Source organism: Cotesia glomerata, linkage group LG6 (assembly GCF_020080835.1).
Source record: "Cotesia glomerata isolate CgM1 linkage group LG6, MPM_Cglom_v2.3, whole genome shotgun sequence".
NCBI lineage: Eukaryota > Metazoa > Arthropoda > Insecta > Hymenoptera > Braconidae > Cotesia > Cotesia glomerata.
In genome coordinates, this window is record NC_058163.1 from 27076321 (window position 1) to 27099013 (window position 22693).

At 27.7% G+C, this 22693-nt stretch overlaps 1 protein-coding gene and 1 long non-coding RNA gene across 4 annotated transcripts; one reads left to right on the forward strand and one right to left on the reverse strand.

Annotated features, from left to right (window-relative positions):
• Positions 1-974: 974 nt before the first annotated feature.
• Positions 975-14475, reverse strand: LOC123267037. Its single transcript, XR_006509947.1, has 3 exons — positions 14370-14475; positions 4848-4851; positions 975-984 (listed from the first exon to the last, which is right to left on the reverse strand). It is a non-coding gene; the product is annotated as an uncharacterized LOC123267037 (long non-coding RNA).
• Positions 1275-17662, forward strand: LOC123267034 (SCY1-like protein 2). Of its 3 annotated transcripts, none has more exons than XM_044731516.1 (14): positions 1275-1832; positions 9670-10073; positions 10197-10331; positions 10886-11131; positions 11547-11667; positions 11908-12146; positions 12806-12936; positions 13047-13161; positions 13276-13575; positions 13651-13891; positions 14894-15292; positions 15401-15648; positions 16438-16581; positions 17241-17662. In XM_044731516.1, exons 2-14 carry the CDS (start codon positions 9924-9926, stop codon positions 17373-17375), a joined length of 2604 nt encoding a protein of 867 aa, XP_044587451.1. In that variant the 5' UTR covers positions 1275-1832; positions 9670-9923; the 3' UTR covers positions 17376-17662. The 3 variants fall into 3 exon arrangements, with proteins under 3 accessions (XP_044587451.1, XP_044587452.1, XP_044587453.1); XM_044731517.1 differs by having other exon boundaries at positions 16438-16724; positions 17003-17379; XM_044731518.1 differs by having other exon boundaries at positions 17003-17379.
• Positions 17663-22693: the final 5031 nt, after the last annotated feature.

A 22693-nucleotide genomic window follows, 5' to 3' on the forward strand; every position in this document is an offset into this window, starting at 1 on the left:
CAAAAATTACATCTTTCTGTAATAATAATTGTCAAAACAAATTTTAATTGTTATCTTTGCCTAAATTTTCTCTGATGGTATGAGACCTCATACCGATAAAATATTATGGTGAACAAATAATAATGAAAAATTAATCATTCTCCAACAATTTGAATCGGATATAGTGTGGGTTATAATATTAACTATCTTTGATTTATTAAAATTATTATTATTGTTATTATTAAGTCTGAAAGATCATTACACTTTTTTGGTTGGTTAAAGTTTAAGTCAGTTGGTTACAAAAGCGCTCCTTGTAAAGATATTCTTTTCGAGTCATAATTTAATAAAAGCATTATAATAGAAGAAATAAATTTCGTTATTTATTTAAAATATTATCCCCATAATTTATAAAAACTATAGCGTGGAAAAAGAATTTTTGAAACTTTTTCAGATTCAATAGTTCTTTCTCTAGTATAAAAATCTCTTTGCGCATTTACCCTATAACTCTACTTTAAATTCAAATATTTAAAAAGTGACTCATGTTGTCTGAATTACTCATGCAAAATAAACATCTATTAAGCGTATAAAAGTTGCAACTATTGCCTGAATATAAAAACGACTCGTTAATTTAAAATGTACCTACATTGTTTCAACAAACTTGAGCTTTTAGTCCAGCATACTCTACAAAAGTATCAATAAAAACAAAGAAGAACAAATAAATTCGAAGCTTTGTCAGCATAAATAGCGAAGCATGGAGCAAAAGAATGCTTAAAAAAATTCTTAAGCCGAAAGATGACGTCTCAGGATTATTAATTCGTGGAGGATTATTAATTTACGTCGTAACTCGGCGTTATTTAGCAGCTCTCTGGTAGTGGTGTGTATGCCAAGGGCAGAGGAAACCTTGACCCAAATAATTAACGGGGAATTAGGAAAATCGAGAGGGAAAGAGTTCGGTCAGGAGAGGAAGCTAGATATTAGTGTATATCGAAAGAGGCGAGAGTAGACCTACGGGGGTTTGCACACTGGTTGGCATCAAGAGCCACGTCAGTTGCCAGTCGGGAGAGAGAACGAGATGACTGAGTACACAGGTCGAAGACAAGGGTGAGCGGAGGAGGGTTACAGCCCCTAGCCCCTAGCCAAACGAGCTACCTGCAGCCCAGACCTATAATATCCAGGCAGACAGTAGCAGGCCTATACCCTGGGCAAGCTTGCGCCTGCGTATGGATTCTTATCATTACCTATACCGGGACAAACGCCACGGCTGAAGGAGAACAGCCAACCTATAGTAGCACATAGCACACAGCACATAGTAGCTGCCACGAGAAGCTGGTGGGAGTTGGAGAAACCAGAAAGAGAAGAGAAGAGAAGAGAAGGTTCCTCTCCTGTTATCCTGTAAACAGGACCGCTGGAGCACTTCACCACCGAGACAACCGACATTATTGTTTCTTCCTCCTCGCATCAGGAAGATCGTTGTCGTGGTAGTCGTTTTCGTGGTGCCCGGCGCTTCCTCTCCGTTCACGTTCACGTTCTTCACCTTCCTCATTTTCACTCTCTCGCGTTTGTATCAACATATATAGACGTATATCGCCGCTCTCATTTACCTATACATGCATCCCCCGTTACTCGAGAACACCCGAACGTAATCAAGTCAGTTGATCGCCGGCCTCACGAATCACCACGTCGCGGACACACTTGTTGTTGTTGTTTTTGTTTCATTTGATACTTTTTGTTGTAGTCATCAAATTGGTGCTGCTCATCGTTATTATTTATCGTATGAGCCGCTTTTAAAAAGTTTTTTTTTGGTACTTTGAGCCAAAGAGCCATTCAAACAGAAGACACACTTTCGGCAACAGGTGAGAGAGACTCATTTTAAATTCAACTTTTACCCTTTTATTTATTCATTCGTTTTAATTATAATTTTTTGTTAAAATTATTTTTTAATAAAGGTTTATTCCAATCAAGCACGTAGTTTGTGTTTATATCGGATTAGAGATGAATCAAATCGCAGGATTAGATTTAACGTTTTCACCCCGTGGGCACGTTTCAAATTTAAACGCCAATTTCGTTCATCGTGCTTAGTTATCTTTGAGGGATTACCGGGTTTTATTTTAAAAACTCGTGTGATGTTTAATTAATAATTGATAATTTATGATTTATAATTGAGGATTTAGGATTGGGATTAATAGTTATTAATAGACACTAATTTAAATCCATCAATTAATCGATTGGCCGTTTCGACAAGGTTTATTCAGCGAAAGTTTTCTTTAACTTTTTACCCTTATTTAACTTTCATTTTACGTCTCAGCTTTTAAAGTTTGTTTGTTTAAATATTTAATTGGTTTATGGATTGGGAATCAGGGACCCGGAAAAATATTTCGCTCAAGTATTTTTATTTTATTAAGAAGTATGGTAGAGCTTATGATATTAAACATAGAATTTTTTTTATTTTATAGCATTGATCCCTTTCTTTGAATGAGCGTGTGGAGGAAATTCTAGGGTAAACAATGGAGAGGATAAAGAATTATGATTAATTAAACACAAGTGGTATAATAACAAGATTATTAATAATAAACGGGAGAGTATTTTATTTTTTTTTTTTTTTTTTTTTTTTGTTTCATTTTATTTTATTATAAATTATTCAACTATTTAGACATTGAGGAAATTTTTTACAATTATAAAAACTCAATAATATTTGAGTTAGTTTTTTAATTTGTTTGTCTAAAAACAAATTTTTAATTTGTTCAAAATTTTATAAAAATAACAAATAACTAAAATTTATAGAAATATTGAGCCGATATATTGTACAAATTGATCCGATTTATTTGCAGTAGAAAAATCTGTGCTTTCAAATCGCATCAACATTTTCAATTGTTACTATTGTTGTTGAATTTTGTACAATAGGGAGAAATATCTTGATTTTTTTAGGAATTTTCATTTTATTTTACGATAATTTGAAGGGATAAAAGTAAGAAAAAATTTTGCTAATTGTTTATATAAATTTTTTGGAATAAAAATCATAAATATAATTTTGTTTTAATACGGACTTAAGATTGAGATGTAAATTAATGAGTTCTTGTAACTATTAGTTAATAAATTTAATTAAGCATTAAAGATTAATTAGGGGAAAAAAAAAATTTCTTCCCCGACATGAAAGCTAAATTTTCCAAAGTTAATTTTCCCGTTTAAACACCCAATATTTTCTCAAAAGAAAATTAGCTCACTACTTAGATAAAATAATAATATAATTGGTCTTTCACCTCACTGTTTATATTAAAATATGTATATGATATAAAAGTAACGTCTATAAACGGCTGTTGCTGTGTGTCCCCAGAGAATAGTAACGACGAAAGGAAGAAAGAAAGAACAGGACGGAAGGACGGAAGGAAGGAAGGAAGGAAAGAGCTAGAGATCTCACTCTCAAGTGACTGATATATAAAATGAGCAGTAGTGTATAGTGTAGGCGGGAATAAAATAGGATCGCTCTCACTTCAAGGGGTTATACTTTTAAAATTTTATATATAGTCGAGCTAACTTTGAAATAGTATGATAAAAAATAATAATATTTTTTTATTACTGTAAATATTTTCTCTCTTTATTTTATTTATATTTATTTTAATATCAAATATAAATTTCCCGGTGAATTCTATTTATATATTCTTCAATTACTCGATATATTTTTTTCTTAACTTTTAAATTGCAACAAGCTTTTATTTAGTAGCTCTTATTTTTTCAAAGCTCTCGATATTTATTTTTCTCAAGATTATACGGATACAAACAATAATCATAATTATATTTCAAAGCTTTAAAAACTTTTTTATTGCTTATTCCCTCTCGAGTAATGACAGGTTAAAAATAAATGTTGTATACTTTCAGATATTATTTATCTTATTATCTGTAGGTCCAGGTTTAATTATATTTTAGCAAACTGATTAGATACAATTGTATTTTGACTAAATGTACCATCAAACATAATCAGATCTGATAATATCAGATCTCATCATATTTTCCGGGAAAAAAATTAAATTAAATGGAATATGATTAAATCTGATCAGATCAAATTATATTTAAGCTACATCCAATATCAAATATAATCAGATTTGATAATATTTGACCTACATATATAAGATCTCATCAAAATTCTCGGAAGAATACGTCAGATTTGATAAATTGGGACAAGATTTAATCATATTTTAACTAAATACAGCATTATCATGATCAGATCTGATAATGTTTGACCTCATAAAATCAGACCTCATCATATTTTCCGGGAAAAAACATTAAATTAAACGGAATATGATTAGATCTGATCAGATCAAATTATATTTAAGCTACATACAATATCAAATATAATCAGATCTGATGATATTTGACCTAAATATATAAGATCTCATCATAATTATCGGAAGAAAAGGTCAGATTTGATAAAATCGGACAAGATTTGCTCAGATTTAATTATATTTCAACTAAATACAACATTAAACATGATCAGATCTGATGATGTCTGATCTTACAATATTAGATCTAGGCAGATCTTATTTTACTTCTCGGGAAAAAATATTCAGATCTGATAATATTTTTCCAGATTTTAGATTAATAAAGTCCTTCTCTGAAAAATAGTTGAGATTTTGTTTTTATCTATTCGGATCTAAATCAGTTAATTCCATAATTAGTTAACAAGATTATTGACATCTCATTACGCATTTTCAGATCTGCAAATCTTGCTAAAATCATTTAATTTTAAGCTTCTATAAAAATTTAGATAAAACATAAAATATCTTTAAAATTGAGGTTCAATCATATTGAATTGACGAGAATAATTAAGATCGAATCTTTGATCCCGAAGATCTCTCAAGAATTTAATTAACGACTAACCTGACCTTTTGACCAATGGACTGAAAGTAAATACACTTAATTCCCTTGCATTACTCTGGCATTACAAAGTTTACCTCATGAAAACAAACTTGTGTAATTAAATAAATGTTTATGCTGGTTTTCAAACGAAATATTTTTAATTAAATATTTAAAAGGCAAATTTTATGGCTTCGACGTACAAAATAGATTCACTAGCTTTTAGCAAATGTGATGTTGAAAGATATAAAGGTAGAGTATGAGACTTGGATACTCTGGATGCTCGTTTGCACATTACTGAGTCTCTCAAGACCCATGCCAGTAGTAGAGCCGTATAACCGAGTAGCCATCAGATATAGCATCCTACTATCTATCTATCTATCTATCTATCTATCTATCTCTTTGCCCTCGTCCTGCATTCCGTCTATTCTCTGAGGAATACTCCATATCCACCCTTAATTGCACATCACCCGAGCAAGTAAGACGAATGTTATCCCATTACCAACACATCCCTTGCCTTTCCTTAACTTCCTCTTTACTTGCTTATAAAATCATTCTCTACGTCAACGTGGGTGTTTGTTGAGAATTAGTTTTCACCTACTGAACCATAAAAAGATTTTAACTTAAAAATAACAAATCACTAAAATTCAATATATCTTTTTTTATTTTTATTATTTTATTATAATTTTTTATTTTTAAAACTAATTTCAATGGAAAGTTATCTTTTAATACGTTAGTATTCACCCGCATGAAAAAAAAATATAAAAAATATATTTTAAATATATTAAAAATCTATAAAAAATATGTATAGTAAATATATTTTTAATAACTAACTTATTTTAGATATATTCAAGATATATATTAAAATACATAGCTAAATATTTAAAAGAATATATTTTGAATACATCTAAAATATATTTAAAATATATAAAATATATATATGAAAATCGGCCAAAAGTTAGTTATTAAAAATATATTTACTATACATAATTTATATATTTTTTATAGATTTTTAATATATTTACATATTTCGAAATATATATTTTTTTTTCATGGATAGTTTTTCGTGATTGCGTCAAAAAATTTTGTGTTAAAAATTTTTAGGTTAAATATTTAACACTTTTTTGTGTAGATTTAGCATACGGTAAAAATGGTTCACTTTTAACATTGATTAAATGAAATTTAACGGATGAAAATAGTTATTACACGGAAAAAAGAAAACTCAAAAAATTACATTATAAATAGTAATAAGTGTCCCGTCGTATTAAAAACTAGAAAAATTACAGTTCAAAATAACATTTTTCTAAATTCAAACTTTGAATGTTAATTTTCAGAGCTTTCAATGTAAATATTACATTCTATAATGTAATTCTTATAAAATCTGTAATAATTACAATCTGAAACTGTAATTTTTCCAGTTTTCATCACGGAGCACCACATTATATAATGTAATTTTTCTTTTTTCCGTGTAAATTATTTGACCTTTAAATTTCTAATAATATTGTTATAAAAATCAATTTGTTAAATTATGTGATACGACGTATTAAAATGCCAGTATTGAAATATTAAATTTACATATAAAAGTGTTAAATATTTAACACTAAGTTTTTTGATGCAATGCAAAATTTTTTACTGTGCATACTTTATTGCACTTTAAAAGTAACTAAACACACAGATACATTTAAATAAATGCAAATCATTTTCCGACACGTTAATAATTACCGCGTAAAAGTCGGTTAATTATTTCCTTTGAAACTCAATCTATTTTCGCTTTACGGACCGGTCAAAACCCTTTTATATACATCAGTCTTTTGTTCAAGTCAACTATAGTATACTATACTGTATTATTTACTTGTTTAATTGTATAGATCTGTTTCACCGGTTATTTACTTAAAGCTTTGATCAGACTATTTCTGTCAGAAAGAAATTCAATAAGAAAAAAAAAAAATAAAAATAAAAGTCTATTGAAGAATAAAATATCATCAATTCATTTCCCGAGATAATTGAGGAAAATAATTATTGATAAACTTTTAATACACTTAATTCAATTTTCATTATAAAAACTCATCCAATAAATTAAACTAATAATTAAAATTCTATTATTAATAATTAAAACTTTTTTCAGTTCTTTAAACTTGTATAATAAATCAATGACTTAAAAGTTTTCAAGGGATCAATTATTTTTAAATTTACAGTTATTTAAGGCTTACAACTTTTATCCATAAGAATATAATTGACATAGTTACACTCTTAAAGTTTTATCGATAAACTAACTTAATTTTTTTTTAAACTTAAATAATTTTCAATTTCCTTGTATCACTTTTAATAACTTGCCGCTGAACTTTAAAATTTAAACTTATTGTAGAACAAAACTTTGCTAATTGGAAAGTACGATAGTTGTTATAACTACAAACTAATTTTTTTTTTGTTTAACAAGCTCGACCTTCACACACCTTACCGATTAAACTATGCAGTTAAGTTGAATCCAAACTTATATCTGCGTAAACAATTTATTCAATACACCTAACTTTTGTTTTTGAATCTTTTTAAATTTAAATCAAATATGTACACGCCTTAGGCGCTCAAGTTATTCAGATTGAATATTCATATCGAACTAAATTTTTCCTCGATTTTCTGGTTAAATATCTATCGACAAATTCCGATAAAAAATTTTAACGCTTCGACGCCAGCCAATAGTATATTTTTAGACGATCTGTTGCAATATGGAATTACAATAGAGCCATTTCACGGCAAATCAGACAGTTCTAAAACTTTGATTCCTTGATTGTTTAGAAGTTCCTCTCTATCTTTGTCTACTTTTCAATACATATCATTTTTATCTACTCAGCTGCGATATATTGATTTCTTCTTTCAATAGTCACAAGTCATAACTCTACTTTTGTAGCATTCGGAAGTGCTTTTATTAAATATGATAACAGTAAAAGGTTACATTGTTCAAATTTAGTGTAGTTATTTACTATTTACCAGTTCTTTTTTACACTTTAAGACATCAACAAAAAATTTAGTCTTGATTTATTAGCCGAATAGTCATAGTACATTTTTTATATCACTGAGTGCATTGAGAGAAAAAATGTTTTTTTTTTTTTTTAAATGAGCAATTAATTTGTTGAAGATTTTATTTCTTGGCTGAAGAAATAAAGATTTTTCTCACAGTAACTTTTAAAAAAAAAAACTAGCAACCATGCAGTCACTGTGTGACTGCCGTGACTTGTGAACTATAAATAAATAAAATTGTGCTTTATTAAATAATGACTTTTGTTAAATTGCACTGTAATTTTTCAACTATTGACATTTTTAAAGATATAAGCTCATCCCGATGTTATACTCATCAAGAGCTTTCATTTGAGTACCCACATGCATTTTTGATATATTTTTCATATATATACATATATATAATATATATAAATATATGAAAAATTGATGTGGGTACTCAAATGAAAGGTCTTGATGAGTGTAACATTGGGATGAGCTTATATCTTTAAAAATGTCAGTAGTTGACAAGATACAAGATCATTTCTTAATTATTGATATTTTTAAAGATATAAGCTCATCTCGATGTTACACTCATCAAGAGCTTTCATTTGAGTACCCACATGCATTTTTGATATATTTTTCATATATACATATATGTAATATATATATAAATATACAAAATATATGAAAAATTGATATGGGTACTCAAATGAAAGGTCTCGATGAGTGTAACATTGGGATGAGCTTATATCTTTAAAAATGTCAATAGTTAACAAGATACAAGGTCATTTCTTAATTATTGATATTTTTAAAAATGTAAGCTCATCCCGATGTTACACTCATTAAGAGCTTTCATTTGAGTATCCACATGCATTTTTGATATATTTTTCATATATATATACATATATATAATATATATAAATATATGAAAAATTGATGTGGGTACTCAAATGAAAGGTCTTGATGAGTGTAACATTGGGATGAGCTTATATCTTTAAAAATGTCAATATTTCTCAAGATACAAGGCTATTTCTTAATTATGTATCTAGAGATAGAGCATTTTTGAACACTTTTACCTTAAAAAGTATTAAAATAAATTAAAAAAAATTTATCACCAGTGAACAATAAATTGTTATTAAAAAAATCATTATATATTTCTAAACAATTACTTAGCATTCATCAAAATAAACTTCTGAAATTTAATTAAATAATTAGTTAAATTAGATTGTCGACAGCGAGATAAATGAATACAGTTTGTGTTAAGAAAATTGTAACTATACAAAGTAACGATTTCTCACCTGTTCCACAACTTCAGACTAACCGTCCTCGGTAAATTCTGGAATCTAATTAGTGCCAAACTCGGGTATTCCCTTTATTTTTTATTTCACTATTAAAACTCTATTCCTATTAGTTTTCTCGCTTTTATTGATACACTAATTAACCATCTCTCGGGAACTCCTATTTGATATTTGATAGGATTACCCAGAGGACAATGCGAGGAGTAATTAATCTGCGTCCATATTCAACAGCGTGCTCGTCGAAAGTGGGTTATCACTGAAAACAAATAATAGTTTCTAAAAATAAAGAAAAAGTATAAAAATACGAGATCGACTTAACTGAAAACTGAAATAGTGAGTTTTAAAGAAGAAAAATATGTTAGCTTATGTTTACCCTAGGGTACTGGATAGAAAGAGAGACGTTGGACTTATTTTATCCCAGCAAACGACCCTTTTCAATTTTCTATGGATATATATATTTTTTTACGAGATAAAAGACAGTATATGTGAATCAATATAAACCGGGTATATTTATATATTTGTGTAACCGAAGGAAAATTGATTTTTTCAGATTCTGTATTGTTCGACAGCGGGTGTAAGAGTAAGAGTGGGAAAATTTATTAAAAATTAACACCGAGATATTGACGTTTACTTCAAGCGGCAATCAATTAAATCGGAAGTAGAGATAATAATTATTGAAAAATAAATAAAGTAAAATTTGATGAAGAAAAAAGAAGGGCAAATAATTAATACTTATCATCATTAATAATCATAATAGTTGGAGAAAGATTGATGATGATCGTTTGATTTGGATGGATTTTTACCATGTTCAAGTTCAAAAATACTCAGCCCAACATCGTTGAAAGTAATCCAATATGGGAAGAATTTGCGGCTCGGAAACAAACACCGGCGGCTACTGCGGGCCCGGAACATGTTTGGAGGATCTTTGACGCCTACAAAAAAAGCGACGGACAAGTATTTATTTCTCTTTACTTAGATATCTTTCTTCAGTACCCTCAGGAATTTTTATTGATATTAAAACTTTTAATTATTATCGCAGAGAAAATATTTCTGATGTACTATTTGTTTATTACTTAGGACGCGTCTGTGTTTGTCTTCGAAAAAAGGTCTGTTGAAAAATTTCACAAGCCCAAACACAAGGAGACTGTTACTGAAATTTTGAGAAGGTGTGCAAGAAATTTGGAGGACTATCGACATCCTAAATTACTTCAAGTAATTGTTTTTTGTGTGTTGTAGTTTTGTTCTGTGAAAATTGAAGGGATAGAAAATTTTTTTTTGATTAAAAACTGTTTAAATGTTAAAAAAATAATTTTTTTTCCTGTACTTCAGTTATTATATTCAGTTCAATAGATTAATAGTGCATGCGCATTTTAACTATCAACAATAGGAGCGCCGGTATGTCAATAATTAGATGAGCCGGTTTTGTTGACGTGTCAATAATTGATAAATTTGATTGATTGATTTTATCACTAAGATTTTATTGTTTTATTGAATAAATTTATGCTTGACAAGTAAGATTGATTGATGAATATTAAATTAAGCATTTAAATGTTATGAATTATGGAAAAATATAAATTGTTGGTGTCATTAAATCTCAATACTTCGATATTTTAACAAACAGGAAATTGCGATTAATTACTAAATCGGATTATCTGTATATGAAATGATCAAGTAGATTTAACTGTGCACTTTTGACAGTGTACGTCGGGATGATTTTAATGGAAATAATACAAGTTCTAATAGAATATAATTAATCAATTATGAAGGTAATTCATCCAGTAAAAGAGTGCGCAGAAACGCTGGCATTTGCAACAGAGCCTGTCCTCGGAAGTTTAGCAAATGTATTGGCCTACAGGGAACAAGCTGCAACAGCAATTCCAACCGCCGCTAATCCAAACTCAAATTATGCGGCCGGCCCACAGAATCCTCATCAGCAGCCACCAGGACATCGACCAATTCTAATTAAGGAATATGACATGGTTCCAATGGAGATAAAGTATGGGTTGTTACAGGTTGTACATTTTATTTTTACATTAAACTTTCATTTTTATCCTTACAAATCCATTATTAAATAGTAAAGAAGCATTAAATAAAAAAAATAATGTAATGAAATAATTATTTTTAGATATTTTCGAGACTATTTTTCTGAAATAAAATTTTTCTAGCTAAAAATATAAAGAAATTAATGTAGAAGAAAAAAATCCTTATCTTCATCATGAAGCACAATATTTGTTTAGACTCTTTTTGATTTAAAGTAATTTACAAACATTAAAGCAACACAGTAGTCAAATGTGATGACTTGTGAATTATTTTCCATCTAGTCTCGTACATTTTTTATAATAGCTTTTCACTCCCATTCTATTCATGTTCACTCTTTTCATCTATTTTTTTGTCATCAACAATATTCACTTGACACGTCCATTGTAGATCACCGAGGCGCTTTCTTTTCTTCACTGCAGCTGCAAGGTTATACATAAGAATGTCTGTCCCAGTAGCATTATCATAACGAAAAAAGGAACATGGAAGTTATTTGGCCTCGAGTTTGTTGGTAAAACTTATATTTTATATCATTTTTATATAAAATATAATATATTTCTATGAATTTTTTTACTTTTCTATCCTATTGGTTTTATAAAAATAAAAATGATTTTTAGAAAAAAATTTATTTCACTATTTTAACCCATCAGTACTCGCGCTATTGGATTTTCTTTTTCGCAAAAATTTTTAGAATCCTGAAGGGTTAATTATTATATTTCTACCATTTTTATTCATTAATTAACACTTATAGAACGGACTAATGACAATGGCCTAGATCCAATACCGTGTCACCCATGGACCAATAAATTATCGAAAATAATTCAACCAAACCTTGATTATATTGCACCGGAAATACAATTAACAAAATTATCCAGTATTCGTAGCGATATGTTTAGTCTTGGAATGGTTATTGCTACCATTTACAATGACGGCAGATCACTTATACAAGCCAATCATAGTAATTCTGATTACATTAAACAATTGGATAATGTAAGTTTTAACATTTATTTATTAATACCTTATTTTATTTGACCGATACAATTAATCATAGTTCATTTATAAAATCTATTGTTATTTTTATAATTTTTTTCTACCCTCCACTGACAAAAAAATTATTTTTCTTAACAAATTACCAATATTTTAATAAGAAATTAATTTGTTTAAAATTTTGAAGAATTTAAAATTTTTCTGACAGTAAAAAAACTTTTTTTCAACAAATTATTCAGCATTTTCTAAAAATTCATTTCTTATTACAAAATTGCTGATTTTTTTCAAAAGAAATTTTTTTTTATTATTTTTAATTTTTTAAATACTAATTGTAGTTTAAATTAGCAAAAAAAAAAAAAAAAAAAGGAATTTTTTTCAATAATAAAAATGAATTGAACAAAAAATATTGAGAAAATATTGATAAATATTTTAGTAAAGTGAAAATACTGACATTTATATTTGTGTCAAGGTTAGCATGACCTGAAGCGTTAATTTGATCTACTGAGGGTTAATTTTAAAATCAAGCAAGCTTCTGATACAATTTATTTCAAAAATAATTATTTGTATAAAAATAATTCTTTTTGGTATTGTTTTACAATCGATTGTTGAACAAAAAAAAAAAAAAAAAAAAAAAACACGATAATATTAAAAATAATTTCCAGCTGAATGAAAATGTAGAAAACCTTCTTTCAAGAGTACCTATTGCTCTCCACGAAGCAGTTTCTAGATTACTTCATAAAGATCCCGAGGCAAGACCCATAGCGAAGCATCTTTCGCTCATAAAGTACTTTAGGTAAATACAGTTTAAGAAATAATGATATTTGAATTTAAAATTAAAACATTAAATACACACTTGTAATTTATAAAATAAATCATCCCTTATTTTGATACTATTATTTCCAGCGATCCTTCAGTGCACGCGCTTCAATTTCTCGATGTAATAAACATGAAAGACCCAAATCAGAAGGCACATTTCTATAGAAATACGCTCAAAGAGGTGCTTCCTTTTATACCTCTGGTAAGAAATTGGAATTTTCCCTTTAAATATTTCCCTACTGTACTTGGAAAAATTATTAATCTTTTTGCCGTCAACGTCGAAGTAATCTTAAATTTCAACAAAATAAAATTATAGAAATTGTGGTACCAACATATCTGGCCTTACCTCCAAGCAGAATCAAAATCCCAAGAAGTATTTGCGTCAGTACTGCAACCAATGTTATTCATAATTCAACAAAGTAGCACCGAAGATTATGAAAAAATAATCTTGCCCTCATTTCGTGAACTATTTTCGAGTCCAAGGTCCGTTCAAGGGACAGTCGTGCTGCTGGAAAACCTCCATGTTGTCTTTGAGAAAACTCCCAGTGAAATAATTAATGGAGAGATGCTCCCAGTACTCTATTCATCATTTGAGAGTCCAAATATTCAAGTTCAAGTAAGCTAAAATAAAATTTATTACGACTATCTTCAACAATTATTTCTAAATTCCGGGTTTAATTGTGTCCATTAGGCAGCGGCATTTGTCGCAGTGTCGAAAGTGTGTGATTATATTGACGAAAATTCGCTGAAAAATATCGTGTTACCGAAGTTAATGCAGGCATTTGAGGGTAGCACGACAGACTCTCGAGTCTTAATGAATTGTCTCTCTAGAATTCTTGAACAATTGGATACTCAGCAAATAACCGACGAGGTATTTCCTTTATTGTGGGAGATAAAATTACAAGAGCCAGATGCCGTTTTGCGGGTAGTAAGTAAGTATGGCTCAATTCAAAACTTTATTCGTAATTAATCTCCTAATTGGAAAGGTTCTAACTCAAGCGAATCTTACAATCCTCTAATGGATTAAACTTAGCCCATATTTTTAAGTCTTTGGTAGGCGTGAGTTTAATTCATCATTTTTTCCAATGAGTAAATTATTATTAAGAATTACACCTCCATTCATTTTAATATTTTTATATTTTTATATATAATTTAGCCTTCAATAAAATATTTATTAGGTTCCATTATTCTTGATTCCCCGACAAAATATCCCCAGACACACTGATAGAAGGATTTCTTTGTATTTAAGAAATATTTCTACTATCTACTATTTCTAGTATCTAAGAAATATTATACTAAAAAATATTTTTTAAATACTAAGCAATGATTTCTTAAATATAAAGAAATTTTCTTAAATACTAAGAAATCCTACTATCAGTGCAAAATATCTTAAATAATTAAATTAAAAACACATAAGCTTGTTACCGTATTGTACCCTTTTTATCATAGATTTTGTGTAATATTTAGTCTCGGGGATATATATTTTTTTTGGGATATTTTGTCGGAGATATTTTGTCGCCTGATACCATTCATTATCCCTGCGCATGCGCACATTTCATTCCTTTGATTTTTCGTCAACTAAGTAGCCAATATAATAATTTCCTTTTAATAATTTTGATCAAATTTATTAAAAAAACTTTTTTAAATTATTAAAAATCTTCCATATAAATATTTTTTTTAAGTTAAAAAATAACAAAACTTTAAAAAGATTTATAGAAAAGTTTAGAAATAAGTTTTTTCAACTTCAAAACTTAAAAATTGAGATGAAATTTTATTTCTTCATTTGATTTTTTTTTTTTTTTACTTGAAACTAAATTCAACATTTAGTTCTTGACAATTTAGTAAATATACTTTTAAAAATAAAACATTTTTCACGAAAATTAAATATTGAAGCTATAAAAACTTGCAAACTAATAAATATATTTATCTTGAAGACATTTATAGGCTTCTGCTGAGCAACAAAAAATACGGACTCTCGATAAACTTATTAGCAACCAGAGTAATGCCCATTCTTCTCCCAGTCACCGTAAATCCGTCCCTGAATATAGATCAATTCACGGTGCTAATGGAGATCCTGCAGGACATGCTAACGCGTATCGAGAGGAACCAAGCGAGCAAATTAAAACTGTCGATGTCAAGCCCAGAGCGTCATCGACCATTGAGACACCAATTTAGCACCGAAAATATGCACGTTCCGCCATTTAATATTCCTGGATTGCGCATTGAGCAGAGAAAGACGTCGTCTGCTGAAGACATGGTCCGTAAAACTTCTATTGGCTCGATGTCGATGACTGCTTCTGCTGAAAACATGACGAGGAAAAATTCAATGTCTGGTAGTATATTGTATAACTATAATCAATAATCAACACATTAAATTTGGATTTATAGGGGTAAATCACGCAATACAATATGCACACTTACCTTGAATAATTAATCAATAGGTTTACTGGGTGGTTGGTGGTTTGGTTCGTCATCATCAGCAAACGAAGGTGGTTTCCTACGGGTTGCCAGTGCCTTCCCAAGTCGTCGACTATCAGACAATACTCTTATGACACCCAAGATACGGATTGCGCCGTCATGCTCAAGCTCACCTGGAGGCACTCCTGGTGGCGGGTTACCTATTAGACGTCATTCCAGTACGGGACCACAAGAACGTCGTGGCTCCAATGTCAACCTATCACCTCCAACGGTAATTATTGTTGTTGTTCTATGCGATATATCCGTCAGATGGTAGATCATAATTAATAGATCCCTTGATCTAAATCTTGTAGACAATACAATAAAATAACTTTTATAAATTCTTATAATTTGAGGTGCAAATTGCTTATTAAATAAATATTTTTTAATATTTCTAATATTTTGGCTGAATAAATTTATAATGGAATCTTCAAATTTAGGATATTTTTAAGATTTTTAAAATATACTGATAGAAGAATTTCTTAATTAACATTTAAGAAGATTTCTTTGTATTTAAGAAATCATTTCTTAAATATTAATAAATATTTCTTAATATTTAAAAAATATTTCTTAAATACTAAGAAATGATTTTTTGAATACTAAAAAATCCTTTTATCAGCGTAATAGAAGTTTTTCTTTAAGTTCAAGTTAAATATTTTGACTTGAAAAAAGATTCATACTACTTGATTGAAGAAAAGTATTTTTTTGAAAATTTTACTCTTGTTTTAAAACAATCAATTGTCTTCCAAAAAAAATAATAGAAAATAAAACTGAAGGATAAAAATAAAAATTTATTTCTTCAATAATTTTAAAATTTTCTCTTAAATTACTCGAATTTCTATTGTTATATCATCCAAAATCCGTCTCAAATATATTGTACAATGAATTCAAGTAAAATATTTCAATTAAAATCAAATAGTTTATTTATATCGTCTTCTCGGATTTTAGACGCGTTACCACTTTAATAGCCGAGACAAAGGACGGACTAATTACAAAGTACTATTGTTATTATTTAATTTAGGGCGGAATGCCGGCAACAAGTAACAGTGTACCGTACCTTCTGAGCTCGAGTATGACAAGCATTCGTAATTCCCGTCGACCGTCAGTGTCATCAACAACATCCCAACAAGGCTCGGGTCTGCTGCAGCAATTTGGCACCGGCATGGTAAGACAACTACCCCCCATCTGCCTGAACCTGAATGGGCTACCAACACCACCATCACCACAACTACCACATCTACCAATACCACCACTCTCTCCATCAATCCAGCCATTGGGACAGCCTTCCCACTGACCCTTGGTTAAGATGTAAGAATCTTCTGTTTCGTCTCTCAGACAAAACTCCTTACCTCTGTCTAATTATATTTTTATAATTTTATTATTTTGTCTATTTTTATTTTATTTATTGTTTGTCATATTTTAATTATTTGAACCTCTAAATTGATGTGATTGATGCGATCGTTGAAATTGGCATACTTTATGATTGTATGTGTTATTAATTGATGAAGTTAGCATTTTATTTAATTGGCTTTGTTGTTACGGGATATTATTATTTGAAAATTTCGTCTGTTATTCTTTGGTTGCAGTGCCAATTGTTCTCTGGTCGGTCTTAAACAAGTGGCTCTGTGGATTTTGCGGTGTTGGTTGGTTATCAAGCGTGCATACTCATCAATATGTCAGTACACACCAACATGCTATTATAATCATCACAGTAGTAATAGATATTATTACAATAATAATAATAACATCAACAACATTATTAATCATCTTAATATCAAGAATAAATACGCGACACACTGGCATTTCCGCATTGATACGTTGCAGAATCAACGGGGTAATTGGGATCATTATTATCCGGCGGATGATGACATTACGCCATCAACGAACCAAGTAGCTATTGTCGTGACTATTGATGGATCTTCCGGATCATCATCCACTGAACAAATACGCCCGCAATAATAATTATTATCATTTACACTTAATACTTTATATACTTTCAGTATTGTATATACCGACACATACATATGTATTATATACAGTCAGTCATATCATTTTACATTTTTTTTATTAGGAAGAATATATTTATATTATTAGAAATTATTGTTATTGTTATCCGCGTGGGAAAATCGGGTTAAATAAGCTTTCTAATTTTTTGCACGGGAGAATTTTAAGCTTCGAAGAGATTAATTTAGTAATCGGGATTTGTTTTGGGGAAGAATAATAGTCTTGAAATTTTTTTCTAATATTAATAATAGTTTTTACTATTTTAAAAGAATTTTTAATTTTTTAAATAAATTTTTAACTTTTTTTATTTTCAACATTAAAAAGTAAAAAAAAATTTTTTTGACATACAAAATTTTTATACTTTCTTTTAAAGCCAATTTTTACAATTGATAAAAAATTATTATTTTGTAAATTTAATAAAAATCGGAATTTGTAAACAATTTTAATTTTAAAAAAAATTTTTTGAGTACAAAAACTCTTCGGATTTAAAGTTATAAATAAATTAAAGAATTATAATTTTATAAATTGGAAAAAAATTAAAAATACTTTAGATTTTAAAAATTATATCAGTTTTTTATTGATAATTAATAATTGCATTTACAAAAAATAAAGAAAATCATTTTCTTATTTTTTTGTATCAAAATTTGAATGATTTTACAAAAATTCCAAGACAATAAAATTTTTATTTTTCCCTGAAATTCTAAAATTCTCCATTGTAAAAACTTGGAAAACTTTTTTTCGCCGATACCTTTTATTTCATATCAAAGCGATGATATTTAATAATTATTTATAATTATAAAAGATATTTTATTAATTTATCGTTTTATATACCCGTATATTTAAATTGTGTGAGTAAAAAATCATACGTGAATGTTTATATATTTAGAAAAAAAAAAAAAGATTTTTCAATAATTGGATTAAAATTTTAATTAAATAATTTATGATATTAATTCTAAATAAAATTCCTTAAAATTAGTAATAGAATTATTTTAATTAAGAAAGGACAATTCCTGTGCATAGCACAAGATTTTATTTATAATAATAATATATAAACGAAATGCAAAGAAAGTATAGTTTGGAAAATGCCGAGGTAATTTACAAAAATAACAAAAATAAGTAAAAGACCATAGAAACTCGGTTATTAACTTAAATAAATACTTGGTAACATATCCTCGGCCTCGTCCAAAGATAATATTTTTTTTCAACAATAGATTTAATAATAATAATAATAACAACAATAACAATAATAATATTAATAATATGATTAAAAAAATATATCTAAATATATATTCTATATAAATTATTTCTTCATTAAAAAGTCTAAAACTTATATTACAGTTAATATGAAGTGAATAGAGAGAAAAACAAATATTAAGTAGAAAAGGCCAGATCTTATCTGACTTGTCGTCTTAATGTCAATCGTCAATTTTTGTCTACTTTAATTACCTAATCAAATTGCATTAACAATCACTACTTCTAAGATTAGATTTTATACTAGCGATGATCGTAAATTATACGAGGGACACTTTTCAATCTGGACTGCAATAACTGAATGTTTTAGTGGATTTGCTGCCCTCAAAACTTCGAACAGTTGATTTTGCGATGATCGATCGATTATTTTTTATCTAATGCAGATATTCAAAAATTTTAAGTAATTAATCAATAATAGTAATGAAAATTAAGTTAGCCGATATCTAAAAAATTTTAGAATTTTTTTTTAATTGAAAAAATTATTACAGAAAAATAAAAAAAAATTTCCATTTGTAAAAAACTTGAAAAACTTTAAGTGCAATTTTTTAGTAATAATTTAATAAATGAAAAATAAACAAACAATTAAAAACGTCGGTTAACTTTAATGACATATAATAGTAAAGTTAGCCGATATTGTTAATTTTTTAATTATTAAATTACAATTAAATATTATTTTTTAAAAACTTATAGTTTTTAAAGTTTTTTAATAAAAAAAATTCTAAAAAATAATTCAAGTTTCATAATTAATCAGATGATATTTTATATTAAAGTTTTATATAAAAAAAAAAATTTTTTCTCCAATCAAGCAACAATTTTTTTACTCAATAGAAAATTCATTAATATTTTTTTATAAAAAAAGAATTTTTCTTCTTAATAATTTACACAATAAATCAATAGAAGCATTTAAAATAAATGGAAAGTATAAATTTTAAAGAGTATAATTAATATAAAATTAATTATTAATTTAATTCTCATAATTAGTATCAATTACAACTAAAAATATAAAATTACATGTTAAATTTAAAAAAATAAAATTATGAAAGTGACGATATTGAAAGTTTAGTCCAGAATTGCTTCTTAAAGACTGTTACAAACCTCGTCGATCATCGGCTGTTCGAAGAAATGAAAATAGATAATTTATTTTATCGACGCTAATGAAATGCTTTAAACTACACTGGCCTTTTAAAAACATAAATAATCAATGACCTTAATTAAACAGATGAATTAGCTGCAGTATAAAATATATTACTGACTCACATAAGGTCACAAATAGACCGTTTTTGTACCTGTAATGATACATATAGAAGACAATTTATTTATCTACCGGACGTATATATTTATAAATATATTAAAGTATCTAATTGGTCTAATATATGGAGATATTTATGAAAATATATATTATTCACAAAGCAATTTCATTTTTCGCATTGTGCAATACGAAAATAAACAAATAAAAGATATTAACTATTCAAGATTAAATCAATGATTATAATCAATGTAAACAATATTAATAAAATAAAGAGAGGTGCTGGTCGCCGAATTTAACACGATCGTCTCGAAAAAGAGTCTATAAATGTTTAATCAAAAATTAAATAACAACTCACTTAATCAAATTACTGCTATCATAGCATTATTAATAATAATAACAGTTACAATAGCTGTGCATCCAATTTAGACAACTTTTTCCATCGAATAAAACTTTACAACTCTCAATAACAACTCTTAATAGGAATTCTAAGTGGTAATTGCATAATTGGGCTCATAATCAATTCTTCATACTCTAGATATTCAGTAACGCAACTTAACACTTGCATGTTTAACTATTTACTTGCATGATAAGTAACATGCACAAGCGAGAAATATAACAGCGGTGGAATTATACAGCCACCTATCGAACAAATGACTAATCACTTTTTTCCACTTCTGTGCATTAAATTAATGATTCATGTGTTGAGCGTTTGAAGACTACAAAATTAAGTGTCCTTAAAATTTAAGCGAATAACCACGTACAGCTGAGATATTTGGAGGCTTTTACCTTGTATTTTTATTGTTTAGATTTTTAAGTTTGTGTTTTTTGAGTGCATTTGGATGCTCTAGTTAAATATACTGCTGCAAAAAATTAAAAAAAAATTTTTATTGCTTTCATAGAATTTATAGTTTTAAATTTGTTAATTTAAACTTTGAAAAAAATAATTAAGCTTATAGAAATTAAATTTAAAAAAGTCTTAGTTTTTAATAACGCTTTTTATAAGAAGAATTTTTTAATTTATACTTGAAAATTAATATTTAAACTATTGAATTTATTTAAAAAATTTTCTTAAAAAAAAAAAAAAAAAAAAAAAATAACTTTGCTTTAAAATATTTTTAATTGAAGATAATCGCTATAATTAATCACAAAAAAAATGTTTGCTTTATTTAAAATCAAAACGCGTGACACTTAATTTTAATAAATAAATATATATATATGACAAAAATTATTGTTCCTATAAAAATAAATCTCAAATCAATAACAACTTTTTTTATTTTTTTTTTTTACTCTTCATTTGTTGAAACTCTGTCAAAAAAATATTTTTTGTTAGTAAAAATTTAAACTTATAAAGTCTGAATTGTAATAACTCAAAAAAAATGAAAAATTCAGAAATTGTTTTGTAAGTCAATCATATATTCATAATTAACATATCAAAATAAAAAACTAGAGAATTGAATGCACTCCTGAAAGACAATGACAATCATTGACAATCAAAGTATTTAATAATCAGTTTTAACCCTTCAGCACTCTCGCTATGAGATTTTCTCTCACGCTCATCAATAACTCAAATTTTCTTTCAAATTTAAAATGGAATGACTATGTGATTTTTTTTCTATCTGCCAAAAAATTAATATTATTTCAGATTGCAATATTATTATTTAAATTGTTCTATACTATAAAAAAATAAAATAAATTTTATTAACTCTGTGAGATATTTTCTGATCGCAATAGTAAAGTAGAGGGGTCAGAATTTAAAAAATCGGGTCTGATCGGTACAGTTCGGAGGTTCCCGTAAGAGTGCATTTGTGTTTGTTTTAGTAAACAAATATAAGTTTACTAAATTTTTTTGTTTTAAAAAATTTATCTTGTTTGAGATTTTTTAAATTAAAGGGGCTATAAGCATGCGTGCGCTTCCACAAAAGGCGTGAGAGTTTTTCTTATCGCGCGAGTAATGATAGTAAATCGTTTTGCGAGAGTGCTGAAGGGTTAAAAAAATTTTTAAATTATACATTCATGATTATAATAATTGTTTTGCCCCCACATATTGTGTGCAACTACTTAAGCCAATCGAGACAATCGATCATTTGGAGACTGTTATTTCATCCAAATGCTAAAAAACAATATATTAATAATTGTACTTTTAAGAAAGTGAGAAAATAATAATAAAAATTCCTTGTTTTTTCGTTAGGTTAATTTTTTTTAAGTAATCACTTATTGTTATGATCTTCAATTGTACATGCGTAGAATGAAAATAACAAAACTTTATAAAATCTGAAAACACTACTGCATTCACTTTTGTGCGCTTTTAATCTACTCTATAATAATCCTAGCTACAAAATATAAATAATTGCAAGTAATTTTTGATGACTTATAAAGATAAAGTGAAGATAAATGAGTAAATACAAACGGCAAGGCAAATACTTTTTTAATTTGCAACACAGAGTCAATAAAAGCAATTGGTTGATACTGTAAAGACTGTCAATTGTATTAAAGTGCGGGAAATGTAAGAATTAATAAATTTAATAAATGAAGCATAAGTAAAACGAATCAGTAAGCAGAATTATTAATAATAATTGTTAGGTACAATTAAGTTGGCCTACGATAAAAAAACGCAGAAAGAAAATATATTTTTAACAATAAATTTCTTGCAATTTTAAATATTTAATAATATAAAACAGAACTTCACTTGAAACTGAATATATTTTAATGGATAATCATGATAATTATAAGACATAAGAACTATAGAATTAATGGTGCAACTAATTACCAATAC